This window comes from Chiloscyllium plagiosum, chromosome 5, assembly GCF_004010195.1.
Source record: "Chiloscyllium plagiosum isolate BGI_BamShark_2017 chromosome 5, ASM401019v2, whole genome shotgun sequence".
NCBI classification, from domain to species: Eukaryota; Metazoa; Chordata; class Chondrichthyes; order Orectolobiformes; family Hemiscylliidae; genus Chiloscyllium; species Chiloscyllium plagiosum.
The window spans coordinates 10,779,307-10,796,025 of NC_057714.1; the positions used below are offsets into that span (position 1 = coordinate 10,779,307).

At 40.7% G+C, this 16,719-nt stretch overlaps 1 protein-coding gene across 3 annotated transcripts in view; it reads left to right on the forward strand.

The window, feature by feature from the left end:
• The window catches only part of LOC122549714 (antizyme inhibitor 2-like), a 70,620-nt gene that overhangs the window by 40,456 nt on the left and 13,445 nt on the right, over nt 1–16,719 (forward strand). For all 3 annotated transcript variants that reach the window (XM_043689597.1, XM_043689599.1, XM_043689598.1), the window contains exons 4-6: nt 2,881–3,015; nt 4,871–4,952; nt 5,419–5,502. In XM_043689597.1, the coding sequence (XP_043545532.1) occupies nt 2,881–3,015; nt 4,871–4,952; nt 5,419–5,502 (301 nt within the window). The remainder of the gene's footprint in view (nt 1–2,880; nt 3,016–4,870; nt 4,953–5,418; nt 5,503–16,719) is intronic.

Genomic DNA, 16,719 nt, shown 5'->3' on the forward strand with positions numbered 1-16,719 from the left:
CAATTTTTGGTGGGGCCAAACAGGACACAGGCAATACTAGATTTAGTGTTGTGCAATGAGGCAGACTTGATTAGGGAGTGGAAGTTGAAGGAACCCTTAGGAGGCAGTGATAATAATTGAATTTACGATGCAATTTGAGAGGGAGAAGATAGAATCGGAGATAACGATATTACAGCTGAATAAGGGCAGTTATAGAGGTATGAGAGAGGAGCTGGGTAAAATTGACTGGGGGAGGAGCCAAGCAGGAAAGACAGTGGAATAGCAATGAGAGATGTTTCTGGGAGTAATTCAGAGACACAGCAGAAATTGATCCCCATGAAAAAGAAGCACGGTACAGGGAGGATGAAGCAACCATGGCTGACATGGGACGTCAGGGAGGGCGTGAAACCAAACGAGAAAGCATACATTGTTGCAAAGGGCAACAGGAAACCAGAAGATTGGGAAGCTTACAAAGACCAACAGAGCAACAAAAAAAAGAGGGAGACGATTAAATATGAGAGTAAGCTAGCCAGTAATATAAAGGAAGATTGTAAGAGTTTCTTTAGATATATAAATGCCAAAAGAGAGGCAAAAATGGACATTGGATCGCTGGATATGATGCTGGAGACATATTAGTGGGAAACAAGGAAATGGCTGAGGTACCAAAGACTTTGCATCAGTCTTCACAGTGGAAGACATGAGTAATATCCCAAGCATTCAAGAGAGTGAGGAGACAAAGCTGAGTATGGTGCCCATCACCAAGGAGAAGGTGCTAGAAAAACTGAATGACATGAAGGTGGATAAATCACCTGGACCAAATGGACTACACCCCAGAGTTCTAAGGGAGATAGCTGAAGAGATAGTGGAAGTATTAGTGGTGATCTTTCAGAAATTGCTAGAATCAGGGAGGGTCCCAGAGGACTGGAAAATTGTGAACGTTACAACCCTGTTTAAAAAGGGGGTAAGGCAAAAGGTGGAAAATTACAGACCGATCAGCCTAAATTCAGTTGTAGGTAAGATACTGGAATTCATTGTGAAAGATGAGATTTCTGAATACTTGGAAGCATATGGTAAAATTGGGCAAATTCTGCATGGTTTCATCAAGGGGAGATCATGCCTGACAAATCTGATAGAATTCTTTGATTTGGAGATGCCAGTGTTGGACAAGGGTGGACAAAGATAAAATTCACACAACACCAGGTTATATTCCAACAGGTTTATTTGGAAGCACTAGCTTTTGAGGTGCTGTCTCTTCATCAGGTGGTTGCGTAACAGGACCATAACATTGAGGAAGTAATGAGCATGTCAGACCAAGGAGAGTCGATGCATGTTATTTATCTGGACTTCAAGAAGGCCTTTGATAAGATGCAGTTTAGGAGGCTCCTCTGTAAGATAAGGGCTCATGGTATTAGAGACAAGGTGCTAGCATGGTGAGAAGCCTGGACGTCTGGCAGTAAGCAGAGAGTAGGGATAAGGGGATCTTTCACAGGATTGCAGCCAGTGACAAGGTTCAGGGTTGGGACTTTTCACTTTTTGCATTAATGATCTAAATGAAGGAACCGAAGACATTCTGGCTAAGTTTGCAAAAGATTCAAAGATGTGTAGAGAGACAGGTAGTATTGAGGAGGCAGGTAGGTTGCAGAAGGATTTAGACAAGTTAGGAGAGTGGGCAAAGAAGTGGCAGATGGTGTAAACCATGGAAAAGTGTGAGGTCATGCACTTTGGTAGGAAGAATAGAGGCATCCCCAATATTTTCTAAGTGGGGAGAAAATTGAGAGTGTGAAGTGCAAAGAGAGTTGGGAGTTCTGGTCCAGGATTCTCTCAACGTAAACTTGCAGGTTGAGCTAGTAGTTGGGAAGGCAAATGCAATGATGGCATTAAGTTTATGAGGATTTGAATATAAAAGCAGGGATGCTTTGCTGAGGCTCTGTAACACGCTGGTCAGACCACGTTTGGAATATTGTGCGGAGTTTTGGGTGCCATATCTCAGAAAGAATGTACTGGCCCTGGAGCATGTTCAAAGGATGTTCATGAGAATGGTCCTCGGAATGAAAAGCTTAACATCTGAGGAACGTTTGAGGACTGTGGGACTATTCTCGATGGAGTATAGAAGGATGAGGGGGGATCTAATTGAAACTTACACAATACTGAATGCTGGACAGAGTGAATGCAGGGAAAATGCATCCTTTGGTAGGAGAGACTAGGACCTAAGGGTACAGCCTTAGAGTAAAAGTAAGACCTTTTAGAATGGAGATGAGGAGAAACTTCTTTCGTCAGAGAATGGTGAATCACTGCCACAGAAGACTGTGGAAGCCAGGTCATTATGTGTATTTAAGCCTGAGATAGATAGGGGATCAAGTGTGATGGGTAGAAAGAGGGAGAGTGGGGTTGAGAAACCTATCAGCCATGATTGAATGGCAGAGAACAATCAATGGGCTGAATGGCCTAACTTCTGCTCTTGTGTCTTATGATCTTAAATCACAACCTCCTAAGCTCCAGTGAAAAAATTTCCCATCCCATCCAGCCTATTGTTATATCTCAAACTCTCTATTCCCAGCAACATCCTGGTGAACTTTTCTGAGCCCGCTCCAGTTTAATAACTCTTCTCTGCCATGTTACCACTGAATCTCTGTTTGAGCTGCGCAAATTTGGATTGCCAGTGCTCATCCAGGTGGACAGTGGCTTTCTCAACATGGCATAAATGTAAGAGGTGCCAACATTTTGTCAGACAGGCAAGTTGTTCAGGAATGCGCATTGTAAGATGAGCAGAAATCACGTATGAGAGACATGGTAGGTAATAAACACTGTCATTCAGTTTGGTTTGATCTCCATGTTTGAGATGATTCTTGCAATTCTGTTTTATTCAGCAATGCTAAATTCATTTTCCTACTGCTGTTTTAGAATGGTTCTGCGCATTGCTGTAAATGATTTTACATCCCATTCGCCTTTGAGTGAAAAGTTTGGAGCATCACTAAGTGAGTGCAGACTGCTAATGGAATATGCAAAGGCTTTGAATTTGGACATCATTGGTGTTAGGTAAGACACATATTTTTGCTTTTTTTTATTCTTAATTCTTTTTTATGGGAAGTGAGGATCGCTGGCAAAGGCAGCATTGATTGTCTATCTGTATGTACTCTTGAATTTACTGGGTCGCTTTTATGATTTTACAGACACCAGGTAAGAGTTTATCAGTGTTATTATTCCCTCTTTGTAGGAAGATGCTGCTTCAATCACAAGATTTGCACCATTTACAATGATGATGTGAAAATGCGACAAAATTATTTATTTTATTGCGTTGTTACACGAGGCCGTATTGCAAAAAGCCAATGACAGGTAAACATTCTTTCTCTCTGAGCATTAAAATTGTTAGGTTAGCTGCCCATTCCCACTCCTCTGGCAGGTAATGCATACACTTTATCCCCGTTGTGTAAAGATCAAGAGTCTTTAAGGCTGCAATAATCTCTAACTGATCATCACAAGACACATTTGCATGTATTAATTCAAGCAAGTAGTCAACGTTCTCAAAATGCTGCAGTAGAGTGAGACCTTCCCTCAGGTGAGGTTGACATGGTCACACATGTCCTCAACTTTCCTGAGCAATGGCTGTTTTGAGATCCAGTTCTGCTCAGTGAAGTCCAAGTCAGAAATCACATGACACCAGGTTACAGTCCAACAGGATTATGTAAGTCACAAATTTTCCGAGAACTGCTCCTTTGTCAGGTGGTGAGGTTCAGATCATGCAGCTACTTCATGGCTGTCACTGGGCCCAGCATCTTACTCAATTTGTGATAGATCAGAGAGGAATTGAGGGACTTCCTGTACTTAATGCAGATACTGATCCCACACTGTAACCTCTCACTCCTTTAACATCATTTAGTCATGTGTGCCCTACTACTGGGGCTGGATGGCTTCCTCCTGTTGTTCTCCAGAAATAATACATTTCTTGCAATTTTTACTCCTCCTAACATAAATTTGAGGATGTTTATGCTGCTTCTTTGATCTGCACTTCCATGACCGCAAACCATGCACAAGGGTCTTGTACACTCAGTTATTAATCAAACTGCCTACAGCCACATTGACAGCTGATGGAGGTCCATCTAATAGGGTCTGTCAATAAAGCTTTTGCCTCTTGAATGTGGCTGCCATCCTGAGCTGGGTGATGACTGAAGAGATAAAACAGTAATTGGGTGCCTCCTGCACAATGACCATAAGCAAACTTGGATCCAGAAAACTACTTGTGGTCTGGTTCTGGACTCTGTCTGCAAAATGAAGCCCTCTATTTCTGATATGCAGCCTATGTAGTTTGAGGAAAGTAGGATTCTGAAATAGATGGAGAAGATTAAGGTCAAATACAGTGTGCTATATTTTGAAAGATGGGAATTTGGGCATCTTTGTGTGCACTGCTGGCAGGTTCAAGCTACATTTGAGTTTAGAAATGATATATGTGGCTAAGAGTTCCAGTCAAACTGTGCGCTGATGCTGAACACATTTATAGAAAATGAATGTCTGTATATTCCTTAGGTGTGACATAGTCACTGAACAAGTAATCCAGAACTTCTTACTAATGTTCTGGATACACGGATTTGAATCTCACTCTGACAGAGAGTGACGTTTGTTGTCAATAAACATCTGTGATAAAAAAGCTCGTCTAACACTGACAATTTAACACTATTGATTGTTGCAAAACCTATCTAATTCACAAAATCTGGGTAAGGAACTCTGCCATGTTTACCTAGCTTGGCCTACATTTGTTTCCAAGCCCATGTCAATACTTGGGTAATTAGGGGTGGGCAATAAATACTGGCCAAGCCAGCAACCATACATCTCATGAAACAAATTTTAAAAGACCTTGATTTCAGTTGGAGCTTGATGATATCTCTTCTTTTCACAGTTTTCATGTCGGAAGTTGCTGTACTGATCCAAAGATTTTTGCTCAGGCTATAGCTGATGCACGTGTTGTCTTTGATATTGGGGTATGTTTTACTTGGAGTTTCATTTGAAAGATGAACAAGAAGAAATTTTCAATGATACGTTTATGATGAAACCAGAAACAGTTTGTGTCATTTTAGCAATCGGTGCATTTATTTCACAATTATCCTTTTGCTACAATTATAAAATAAAATCAAACTTCATAACCTCTTGAACTTTGAGACTACAACACTTGGTGGTTGAGATAAAAACAGTAAATTTTACATTAAAGATAAATCCAGGTGATTATATTGCAGTTGCTGAACCCAGCCGAGGTAAAACAGGAAGGGCAACCAACTGCAATAACTGTCCACTAAATTTACAAACAATGAGGGTTGATATGGAGGTGATGAATCAACATTGTGAACCCCATTAACCGTGGTGTATAATTGCATGAGAAATTAGAGAAAATCTGATGCTTGATCATTATTTATTATGTCCAAATTGGATACCTATTTCCCTATTTTACAGATTCATCTTGGATTTCAGATGTATTTACTTGATATTGGAGGTGGTTTTCCAGGAACTGGAGAAGACAAAGTTACATTTGAAGAGGTGGAACAGTTATGATCCCTGCTAATGTTACTAGTGGACAAGCCAGACCCCAAAATGATACCTGGCTTGATTGCTCATATTTGTTCATGCTTTCATTGAAACATAAGCACATAAGGCTGCAGATGTGATTTTAACTATAAAACAGAAATTTATTACACAAAGAATAAAGATAAAATTTAACAAACCAAACAATCCAAACACAATAAAATTCGAAAGATTCAAAACACAGAGCAAAACAAAGTCCAATCTTTTAACCATCCCTTCACACTTCATCAAGAACCTTTTTCTTCCTATTCAATCTATAGATTTGACTTAACTGCTTCTTCTCACTTCCTGCCCTGTGGATTGTGAAGTCTTTTTCCTTGAATACTCCCACAACTGAGAGACTAAACTTTCTTCAACTTTTAATTATTGCAAAATTCTAAGCAAACACTGATGGAATGGATGATTCACAAACTGCACTCTTTCACTGGGGGCATTTACTCTCTTTAACTGCTTTGAACAAGATTCTTGTCTAGGATAAACTGCACAAACTTCCAATCCCAATTAAGTCTCCATCAAACTGAACCAAAACATCTGACAATATCAAAAGAAATGCTTGCAAAATCTGTATTCTGATGGCTTGGTGTTTTCTCTCTCATTGCAAACCTCCTCAGTGTTAGCAAACTCCTATTAACATGGAGGAGAAGGTGAGGACTGCAGATGCTGGAGTTCAGAGTTGAGAGTGTGGTGCTGGAAGAGCACAGCAGGTCGGATAGCATCCAAGGAGCAGGAGAATAGACATTTCGGGCATAAGATTGAGGCTCATTCCTGATGAAGGGCTTATGCCCGAAACATCGATTCTCCTGCTTCTTGGATGATGCTTGACCTGTTGTGCTTTTCCAACATCACACTCTCGACTCCTATTAACATTTGGCATCCTTGCAGTCACCTGCCCCCTGACACATTTGCTTTAAAATTCATAGCTCAGGAAGGATTGACCGAATTAATTTATAAACCTTACACAAAAATATCACTAGTTTAAAATCTAAACACTACAAAAAAGACATACATTTCAACATAGAATACAAATCTTTAAAATAATATTGAAGTTGCATTAATATTCTTTTATTAACATTTGAAATTGAATGTGTGTACACAAGCACATATACACACACATTTGCTCTTTTAAATTTCACATTACCCTCTGTTTTAAGCTCCATTTACCCTTTTACTCTTGAATTAATCTTCAAAGCTTCTTTCTGAACAGTCCTGGCAGTGTCAGGATTAGCACTGGCTACTGCTGAGACTACAAGACATCTTGTGAAGGAAGACCAACATGTATACCAGTCTACTATGAGTTCATGTTTTATTGTCAAGAAGGGATCAGAGACTTTAGAAAGCCTGAAAAGAATGGGAGGCACATCGAGGTTTAGGAGGCTAAAGTGAAAGGGGAAGGAATGTTCTGGGAGTGGGGAACCTCAACTGGAATACAGCAGCCACTTCCTTCCCATTTTTATAGCTGGGATGATAAAATGGTGGGCTTGCCTTCTTCGTTGCACCTTTCTCAGCCATACTTTGTATTACAGCAGGTCTGTGTACAGACATTTAATTTTGCTAGTGATTGGTTTGTGAGGGAACAGGCTGCACGATGCTCCATCTTCCAAAAAGTATTACATTTGACGGGTGGGGTGGCTGTGACTGAGCAGAAAGTCGGATCGTTTAGCCTATTTTACATGTGCCTCCCAACTGCAAATATGCCAATAGCATGGCTATACAATTCAACGGGAAGCGTTGGGGACTCAGCAGATTTGAAAGAGCAGGAGGCCAAGACCTGAAACTGTGAAGTAAATATGGCAAATTACTTGCAAGTTATCATTTTCTGAGACTCTGTTAGTCCTGTGGGTTAGACAATGGAAAACTAAACGTCTTGTGATTGATTCAGAAACAACATCTTCCGATACAGCAATCACAAGTTTACTGGAATGTGCTAACTGTTTGGAAAACTTTAATAAATGGTCCGTGCAGGTTATTCCTATCAGTGGCCAAGACTCTGCTCACTATCATCATAAAAACTAGTCTTGGGGGTGCCTAGTCTACTTAGAGTCATAGAGATGTACATCATGGAAACAGACCCTTCGGTCCAACCTGTCCACGCCGACTAGATATCCCAACCCAATCTAGTCCCACCTGCCAGCACCCAGCCCATATCCTACCAAACCCTTCCTATTCATATACCCATCCAAATGCCTCTAAAATGTTGCAATTGTACCAGCCTCCACCACATCCCCTGGCAGCTCATTACATACACGTACCACCGTCTGGGTGAAAACGTTGCCCCTTAGGTCTCTTTTATATCTTTCCCCTCTCACCCTAAACCCATGTCCTCTAGCTCTGGACTCCACAATCCCAGGGAAAAGACTTTGCCCGTTTCTCCTATCCATGCCCCTCATAATTTTGTAAACCTCTATAAGGTTACCCCTCAGCCTCCGACTCTCCAGGGAAAGCAGCTCCAGCCCGATCAGTCTCTCCCTATAGCTCAAATCCTCCAACCCTGGCAACATCCTTGTAAATCTTTTCTGAACCCTTTCAAGTTTCACAACATCTTTCCAATAGGAAGGAGACCAGAATTGCACGCAATATTCCAACAGTGGCCTAACCAATGTCCTGTACAGCCGCAACATGACCTCCCAACTCCTGTACTCAATACTCTGACCAATAAAGGAAAGCATACCATACCACTACCCCTCAATCTTGGTGTCATCTGCAAACTTACTCACTGTACCTCTTATGCCCGCATCCAAATCATTTATGTAAATGACAAAAGTAGAGGACCCAGCACCGATCCGTGTGGCACTCCACTGGTCACAGGCCTCCAGTCTGAAAAACAATCCTTCACCACCACCCTCTGTCTTCTACCTTTGAGCAAGTTCTGTATCCAAATGGCTAGTTCTCCATTTATTCCATGAGATCTAACCTTGCTAATCAGTCTCCCATTGGGATTAAATAGGTTGCATTTAAAAAAGTGGATGAGTTATTGGTTAAAATAAATTGGAGACTGGTTATATTATTTGATGAATTCTTTCCTGTAATGAACCGGGAGGCCTGGCTTCAAGACCCAGCTGCTCCAGAAGCATGTGTTAACAGGTCCTGCTACAGCATTTCTGCATTAAGCATTTCATTGTAAAATTAATATTTTGGCTGCATGAAATTAATTGTTTTTTCAACTGAAATTCCAATTCAATCAATAGGTGTAAAAGAAATATTTGTTTACACATGACTTAATGTAACTAAAATTAGAGAATTACCATTCTAACTGAATCCTCACGGACAGTACCTTTTTTTAACCCAAAAAGAGAATTTGAATTGATTGCAATTGGAACTTTTGCAATTACACACCAGTTAACAGGAATCTTTTTCTATCACCCCTGCCCCATCCCTGGCCCTACAGCCTAATTTGTTTTATTTTATGCATTGGATTTCAGAAACCTGTTTAACATTTCACTAATTGGCCCAACCTAATTTTGGCATTCCATTCAAACAGCTATTTGAATGTGGCAATTTGCATATTCTGTTTCACAGGATTATTAACATAACATATTTATCCGAAGTAAAGAATAATATGCTGTTGTAAATTGAAGGCAATGTTGAATTTACAGCACTTCATTTGAAACTGAGCTTCAAAAATTTACTGAAAGTAAAATTGATCTTTTTTTGATGTGTTCAAATTTTTTTACCTTAAATGCTGCTGTAAAAATACACTTTTGATCATGAAATTTTATGCCTAACATACCCATAAGTTCCACTATCGTCTAAATTATTTTTATTGCCCTTATTTACTCAAAAGCAATGAGTGCAGATGACGTTAGGGAATAAGTGTGTGCAAATGCATTTAACAAATTATTCCAGATTCAATTTGTTCAGTGATTTTTTTTTGAGCTGTTCATGATCAAATACATAAAATTCTACGCTAAACATAATAAAATGTGGCATTAGGTACTGTTTGAAGTGGATAAATACTCATTCTGCAGAAATGAAGGCAGCCGTGTGTTAATACAGAGGACATTGTATACTGTATAAACTGTTTGTGTATCACAAGATTGTTTTGGCAAACAGCTCCATTAAAGACAACAATTAAAGAGCTGTAGAAACCAATGGATTAACATTTCGCTGGCAAATATTTTTTGATCAACCTAATCAAAGGTGTAATTGCACATCTATCCAAAACAAGAAGTCATAAATCTTATAAAATTAGAGCATCGCTATTTAGGATTTACACTAAGGTCACTAATGTAACGTCACTATTTAATAAAGGAGGTAGAGAGAAATCATGACAACAGTAGTGGGGTCAATGCTGGAGTCCGTTATTTAGATTTAGATTATTTACAGTGTGCAAACAGGCCCTTCGGCCCAACAAGTCCACACCGACCCGCTGAAGCGTAACCCACCCAGACCCATTCCCATACATTTACCACTTCACCTAACACTACGGGCAATTTAGTATGGACAATTCACCTAACCTGCACATTTTTGGATTGTGGGAGGAAACCGGAGCACCCAGAGGAAACCCACGCAGACACAGGGAGAATGTGCAAACTCCACACAGAGATTCACCTCAGGCGGGAATTGAACCCGAATCTCTGGCGCTTTGAGGCAGCAGTGCTAACCACTGTGCCACCCAACTGTTCCACCGTTATAAAAGATTTAATAATAGAGCACTTGGTAAACAGTGACTGGATTGGAAAGGGAGAACATGCTTTTCAAGAATATAACTTGCAGAGTTAATAAGGGGGAGCCAGTGTACGTGGTTTAATTGGACTTACATGATACCTTATTGAAAGCCTACTGTAAGAGATTAGCAAGTAAAATTAAAATGCATGGGGTTGGAGTATACTGTAACTGAAATGGATAGTGAACTGGTTGCCAAACAGGAGGAATAAGTTGGTCTTTTTCTGAATACTATCAAGTGACCAGTGGGCTACTACATGGATCAGTGCTAGGTCCACCAGCTATTCACAATATATTAACGATTTAGATGAGGGAACTAAATGTAATATCTCCAAGCTTGCAGATGACACAAAGTTGAGCGGGAAGTTGCAGAAATGCTTCAGTGTGATTTGGACAAGTTCAGTGAGTTGGTAAGTGCATGGCAGATGATGGAGAATGTGGGCAAATGTAAGGTACTGGTAGTAAAAACAGGAAGGCAGATCGTTATTTGAATGTTGATAGATTGGAAAAGAGGGAAGTGCCACAAGACTTGGATGTTCTTGTACACCAGTTGCTGAAAGTAAGCCTGCAGGCGCAGCTGGATAAAGAAGGTAAATGATATGTTGGCCTTAGCAAGAAGGTTCAAGTCCACAAGCAGGGATGTCTTGCTGCAATCGGATGGCCTTGGTAAGACTACACCTGGAGTATTGTTTGCATTTTTGGTATCATTATCTGAAAAAGGAGGTTGTGATTATGGCTGTGAGTGCAACAAAGTTTACCAGGTGGATTCCTATGATGCAGTAATGGGTGGCACAGAGACTCAGTGGGTTAGTGCTGCTCCAACAGTGCCAGGGATGTGGGTTCGATTCCTGACTTAGGTGACTGGCTGTTTGGAGTTTGCACATTCTCCCAGTGTCTGAATGGGTTTCTCCAGTGCTCCAGTTTCAGCTCATAATTCAAAGATATAAGGTTAGTTGTAGTGGCCATACTAAATTGCCCATAGTATTCGGGGCAGGTGAATTAACCATGGGAAATGCTGGGTTACAAGAACGGGAGAGGGGGTGGGCCTTGTCTGGGTGGGATAATCTTTAGAGGGTCAGCGTAGATTTGATATGCTAAATGGCCTGCTTTCACACTGTAGGAATTATATATTCTCTGAGCAGATCGATGAAAACACTTTGGAGGCTTAGCTGATGTCTCAATCCATTTGCACTTCCTTTTTCCTCCTGTGACTCCTGAGTACGGCCTCAGCAGATTAAACGATATAAATAGAGTTAAACTGAGGGCACAAATATTTCTGCCCTGCCTCCTCGGAGTGAACTGGGCACCTGCCCTTTAAACCAGTCTCTGATAGAACCATTCTTTTGAAGGCAATTCCTCGGAATTGTAGATAATTCGATTCCATTCCTGTTCAGTACCTTCTAGAATGACCAATTACTCAGATGTGTAATCTCTAGGTTCAGCTATATACAGGGCAGGAGGGGCATGAAAGGTTGGGGAGACGGATTGTTTGAAGATTTCTCTCCTCCCAGATACTTCATCCTCACAGTACACATTCTCAACAAGGTTTCTCAAACTCTCAATGTGGTCGTTGTCATCTTGAATAAACCTTCTCCATTTTAGTCAGTTAAAAGCCAGAGTCTTTGATGAGTCAATGGGCATATTTCGTCTCATTGCGGAGCCTTGAGGGTATCCATATCTCTGCTTCAACAGGGTCAAACGTTCCTTATCATGGCTACATCAAACTGACCCTGCCTGTCTTGTATCACCCTTTTCAGAGCCTGAGGTTTCTAATACATAATACTCCAATGGAAGTAAGGCAGTGGAGAGTACCCATGCTGCATGAAGAGATATCTGTGAGTCCTTGGAAAACATGCTCTGGCAAGGTCATAGACTCGGCATATCCAGGGCGCTATGAGTATTCAAATACCAGCAAATCTGCATGTTCTTTTCTCACCCATGCAACAATTACGCCTAAAGGCTCATGCCAGCTGTCTCCAACTGATTGACATCAGTCTATGTCACATGTGGAAGAACTCCCAGTTGGGATAACTCAGGAAGCTGCCGACATCACTGTGGGAGAAAAAGTTGGGTACCCGTTCAGATTACCAATTTCAGCAACAAAGATGTTTTATCTCTAACCAACAATGCCTACAGGTGTCTGTACCCCTGTCACTGTTGTGAAAAGTATACTGACTGGAGAGACATTTCTTATCTCATTTCAAAGATAGACACTACGAATTAGATGATACCCAGAGGAAGCAGTTTGGTTCCACTTTCACCACGTACAGGACAACCTATAGTTAAGATGATGGTGACATTGCGTAATTTGACCAGGATTCTAACTGAAAAAGACTGACCCATGAAAGTTTAGCCTTCAGCTCTAAATGTAATCCGCATCACCACTGACTTTCCTTACAACCATAACCCCAGAACCACATTTTTTCCTTATTCTTTCCTGGGATATGGGCATCACTGGCTGGTTCAGAATTTATTACCCATTCCTAGCTGCCATCTTGAATCACTATTGTCCTGTGCTGTAAGTTTCCCACAATGATGGTAGGGAGGGAGGTCCAGGATTTTGACTCAGTGACACTGAAAGAACAGTGATATATTTCCACATTAGGACCATGGAGTGGCTTGGAGGTGAACTTGCAGCTGGTAGTGTTCTCATGTGTCTACCGGTGAATTTCTGCACTGCATCTTGTAGATGCTACAAGTCCATGTTTCAGGGAGTAGATGCCTGTGGAGGTGACGCTATCAAGCGGGATACTTTGTCCTAGATGCTGTCAACCTTCTTGAGAGTTGTTGGAGCTGTACTCATCCAGGCAAGTGGGGAATATTCAATCACATTCATGACTTGTATCTTGTCCATGAAGGACTGGCTTTGGGGGGACAGAAGTACATCACAGAGGCAGAATTCTTTGGCTCTGATCTGCTCTTGTAGCCACTGTATTTATTGAGGTAGTGCAGGCTCACTGTGTTAAAGGAAACACAGTGCCTCTCCAATCTATGCAGTATATCATCCGTTGAAAAGTAGCTTCTTATAAAACAGAATGACAATAGGACAGAAGGAAATCATTCAGCTTGCGTTGCATGTGTTTGCTTACTATAAGAACAATTCAGTGAACCCCCACTCTTATTTTGTTTCTGCAAATTTTTATTTTCTCCAGCAAAATGTGGCATAGTCTCAGCATTTGGAGCAAACTTTGTTTGTGTCGGTAGTTGAATATTGTCAGTTTTAGGTCAGTTCTATTTAAGGAATTCCCAGCAATATTAATGCAGTATGTTTCTGGCAATGCAGGTTGCACCTTTGTCATGAAGCAGTATAACCCATTATTGGCTGTGACACAAAATAACAGCTTAAAGGTCATTTCTGTGCTCATAAGATATCATTCTGAAAAGCAATGTCATACTTTGTCAAATAATAATTAATTATGAATGATGGAATACATTAATCCATTATCCTTCATTAAATTCCATGAGAATTTCATTTATGCTATCCTTATTAATTTGCTTAAAGCCAATAGATTTAAGAACATGTTCTTCTCCACTGTTATCATGCTTATGAACAGACCTCTCACATATTAGAGTTAATTTTTCTGTGTACGTTCTCCCTCGCTATAATGCAATGTGCTGCATTCTGTTCTATTATCCTGATGTACTTATGTAAGGTATGATTTGTATGGTAAGCACGCAGAACAATAATTTTCACAGTACCTTGGTATGTGACAATAATAAATTAAATCAAACTAAATTAAATCCTGATTTGGAGATGCCGGTGGTAGACTGGGGTGTACAAAGTTTAAAAAAAAATCACACAACACCAGGTTATGGTCCAACAGGTTTAATTGAAAGCACTAGCTCTTGGAGCACTGCTCCTTCATCCACAACCACCTGATGAAGGAGCAGCACTCCAAAAGCTAGTGCTTCCAATTAAACCTGTTGGACTATAACCTGATATCATGTGATTTTTAAATTAAATCCAAATGCTAGTTATAGAGTCATAGAGATGTACAGCATGGAAACAGACCCTTTGGCCCAACTTGCGTGGGTTTCCTCCGGGGGCTCCGGTTTCCTCCCACAGTCCAAAGATGTGCAAGTCAGGTGAATTGGCCATGCTAAATTGCCCGTAGTGTTAGGTAAAGGGGTAAATGTAGGGGTATGGGTGGGTTACGCTTCGGCGGGTCGGTGTGGACTTGTTGGGCCGAAGGGCCTGTTTCCACACTGTAAGTAATCTAATCTAATAAACTTGTCCATGCCGACCAGATATCCCAAACCAATCTAGTCCCACCTGCCAGCACCCGATCCATATCCCTCCAAACCCTTCCTATTCATATACCCATCCAAATGCCTCTTAAATATTGCAATTGTACCAGCCTTCACCACATCCTCTGGCAGCTCATTCCATACACGTACCACCCGCTGCGTGAAAAATAAGCAGTGGCTGAAGAGAAAGAGAGACAGAAGCAGCGAACAGTTGAACAGCATGGGATAGCATGTATAGTGAGAGAGGAGAGAGCCATGAGCAGGCAGAGAGATAGTGAGCACACGGTGAGAGTGAGAGATATAACTGGGAGGATATGAAGGAAGATAGCAAAAGAGCAGGCCAGCCAAGGTAATATTATTGTAGCCTGGGAAAGAGAGTGTGGTGAGAGAAGGAGGGTGGGAGAGTATAGTGAGTCGTTTATTGTTTAGTTTTAAGTCCATATCGAAGATTATGAGTTCAAGGCAGGCAGATGAATAAAAATGCAAGATCAAGATGTGGCTTTAGGCTTGGACTTGTTTTTAATAATACTGTATTATATATTAAGACTAAGTACTACAGTACATGGTAATCAGAGATATACCAGGCTCCAATCCTACTGTTGCATAAACACTATTCCATGATGCTAGTTGGGCTACTCCACATCTCTGTAAGAGTCTTTACTTTTTTGTTAAGTCTACCCATACTGTACTATTTATGCACACTCTGGAGCAGATTTGTGACATCATTGCAAAGTCGCTCCAGGCTTCTAAAGCCTTTACAAAACATGCCATTTTCTCCCATAATAATAAACATTTATACAAATTCTCAAATGAGAAATTGAGATTAACTTTTACAACATTTTCTGCATTTTATTTGCCTTACCTCTCCCACTCTAATCCAATTCTTTGACTAGAGTCATCCATGTTGGAAGGTGTGTCAAGTAAGTCAAGAGACACTTGGGATAAATTTGGTGAGCTTTCTTTCTCTCTGTTGTTTTCTGTTAGATCAGAGATTTAGTTGACCTACTAACCTGACAGTCTGAACAGGTAATATGAACCAAGTAATCATTTGAGGGAAATTGCACTTCATGGCACATCACTGGCAGTGCCTGATTTTGTTCCAGTCAGCGGGTGGCTCCTTCAGTAAGTTTGAACAATGAGAAGAGGCAGTAGAACTGGACAGGACTTTCAGTTGCATCTAAAGAGTATGATTGGTCAGTTGGTCAGTTGGTCTTTGTCAGTTGATGCTGAGTGGTCTTTGCCAGTACCTTTTTTATGAAGATCACTTTATGCAATCTGGCTATCCATTTCCAATGTAGGAAATATTTTGCTGCTGTATTATTTATTATAATTCTGCATACTCCGGTGTTTGTACTGGAAAACAATCTGAATTGCTCTATTATTGGCTCTTGAAACCAAGTTTCTTGGTTATATAGAAAATTGAGTTTGTAATCTGTGTCAAATCAACAGTCTGGATGCGGATAGTCCTGAGGAGAACTTTTGGAGCAGTTAGTGAATAGCGCAGTTAGAAAATCTGAATCTTCCTGCAACAGGTTTTTCACTTTCTGAACTGCTCGTTCTGCCTTTCCATTGGGACTGAAGGTATCTACAAGAACTTGTGCTCTGTTTAAAGCCTGTGCTAATGTTTCAAATACTTATTAGGTTGTTGTTCAAATCAAGAGCATCTAGAATACTCTGGGTATGTGGCATCTCCAGTAGGGATCGTTGATGTCGTCTTTTTAATCTCAAAACATTTTGAGTTGTAATTGACAACAATGAGGTGAGAATGGCCTTCATAGATGCAAAGGTCCAATCCAAAAGAGGCTCAGTGTCTAAGACAAAATTTTGGAGAAATAAGAGGTACATATTATTTACTACTGTGCATTGTAAATGTATTATGATTAAAATAAGGTTTTCTGTCTTGTGATCCCTGGACATCAAAGGCTCCCTAAGTTCTTGCTCGAGACATAGTTATTCCTGAGTGTCCTTGATAAATCTGTTGCATAATATCCTCCTGCAATTAATGGTAATTACCAGTCAATCATCAAAAACAAGAAAAGAAGTGCTGCCTGTGATCAAAGTAAGTCTTTATAGCACGGTCTGCGAACTGAACTTCAGGCCATCGCTGGTGCAATTATAATGAACAAGAATCATTTGTTTGTTACTCGCTGATGAGGTTACATTTGCTGGTGAGGCCAGTCAAGGTAATACTATTATAGCTGAAAATGTGTTGCTGGAACAGTGCAGCAGGTCAGGCAGCATCCAGGGAACAGGAGAATCGAC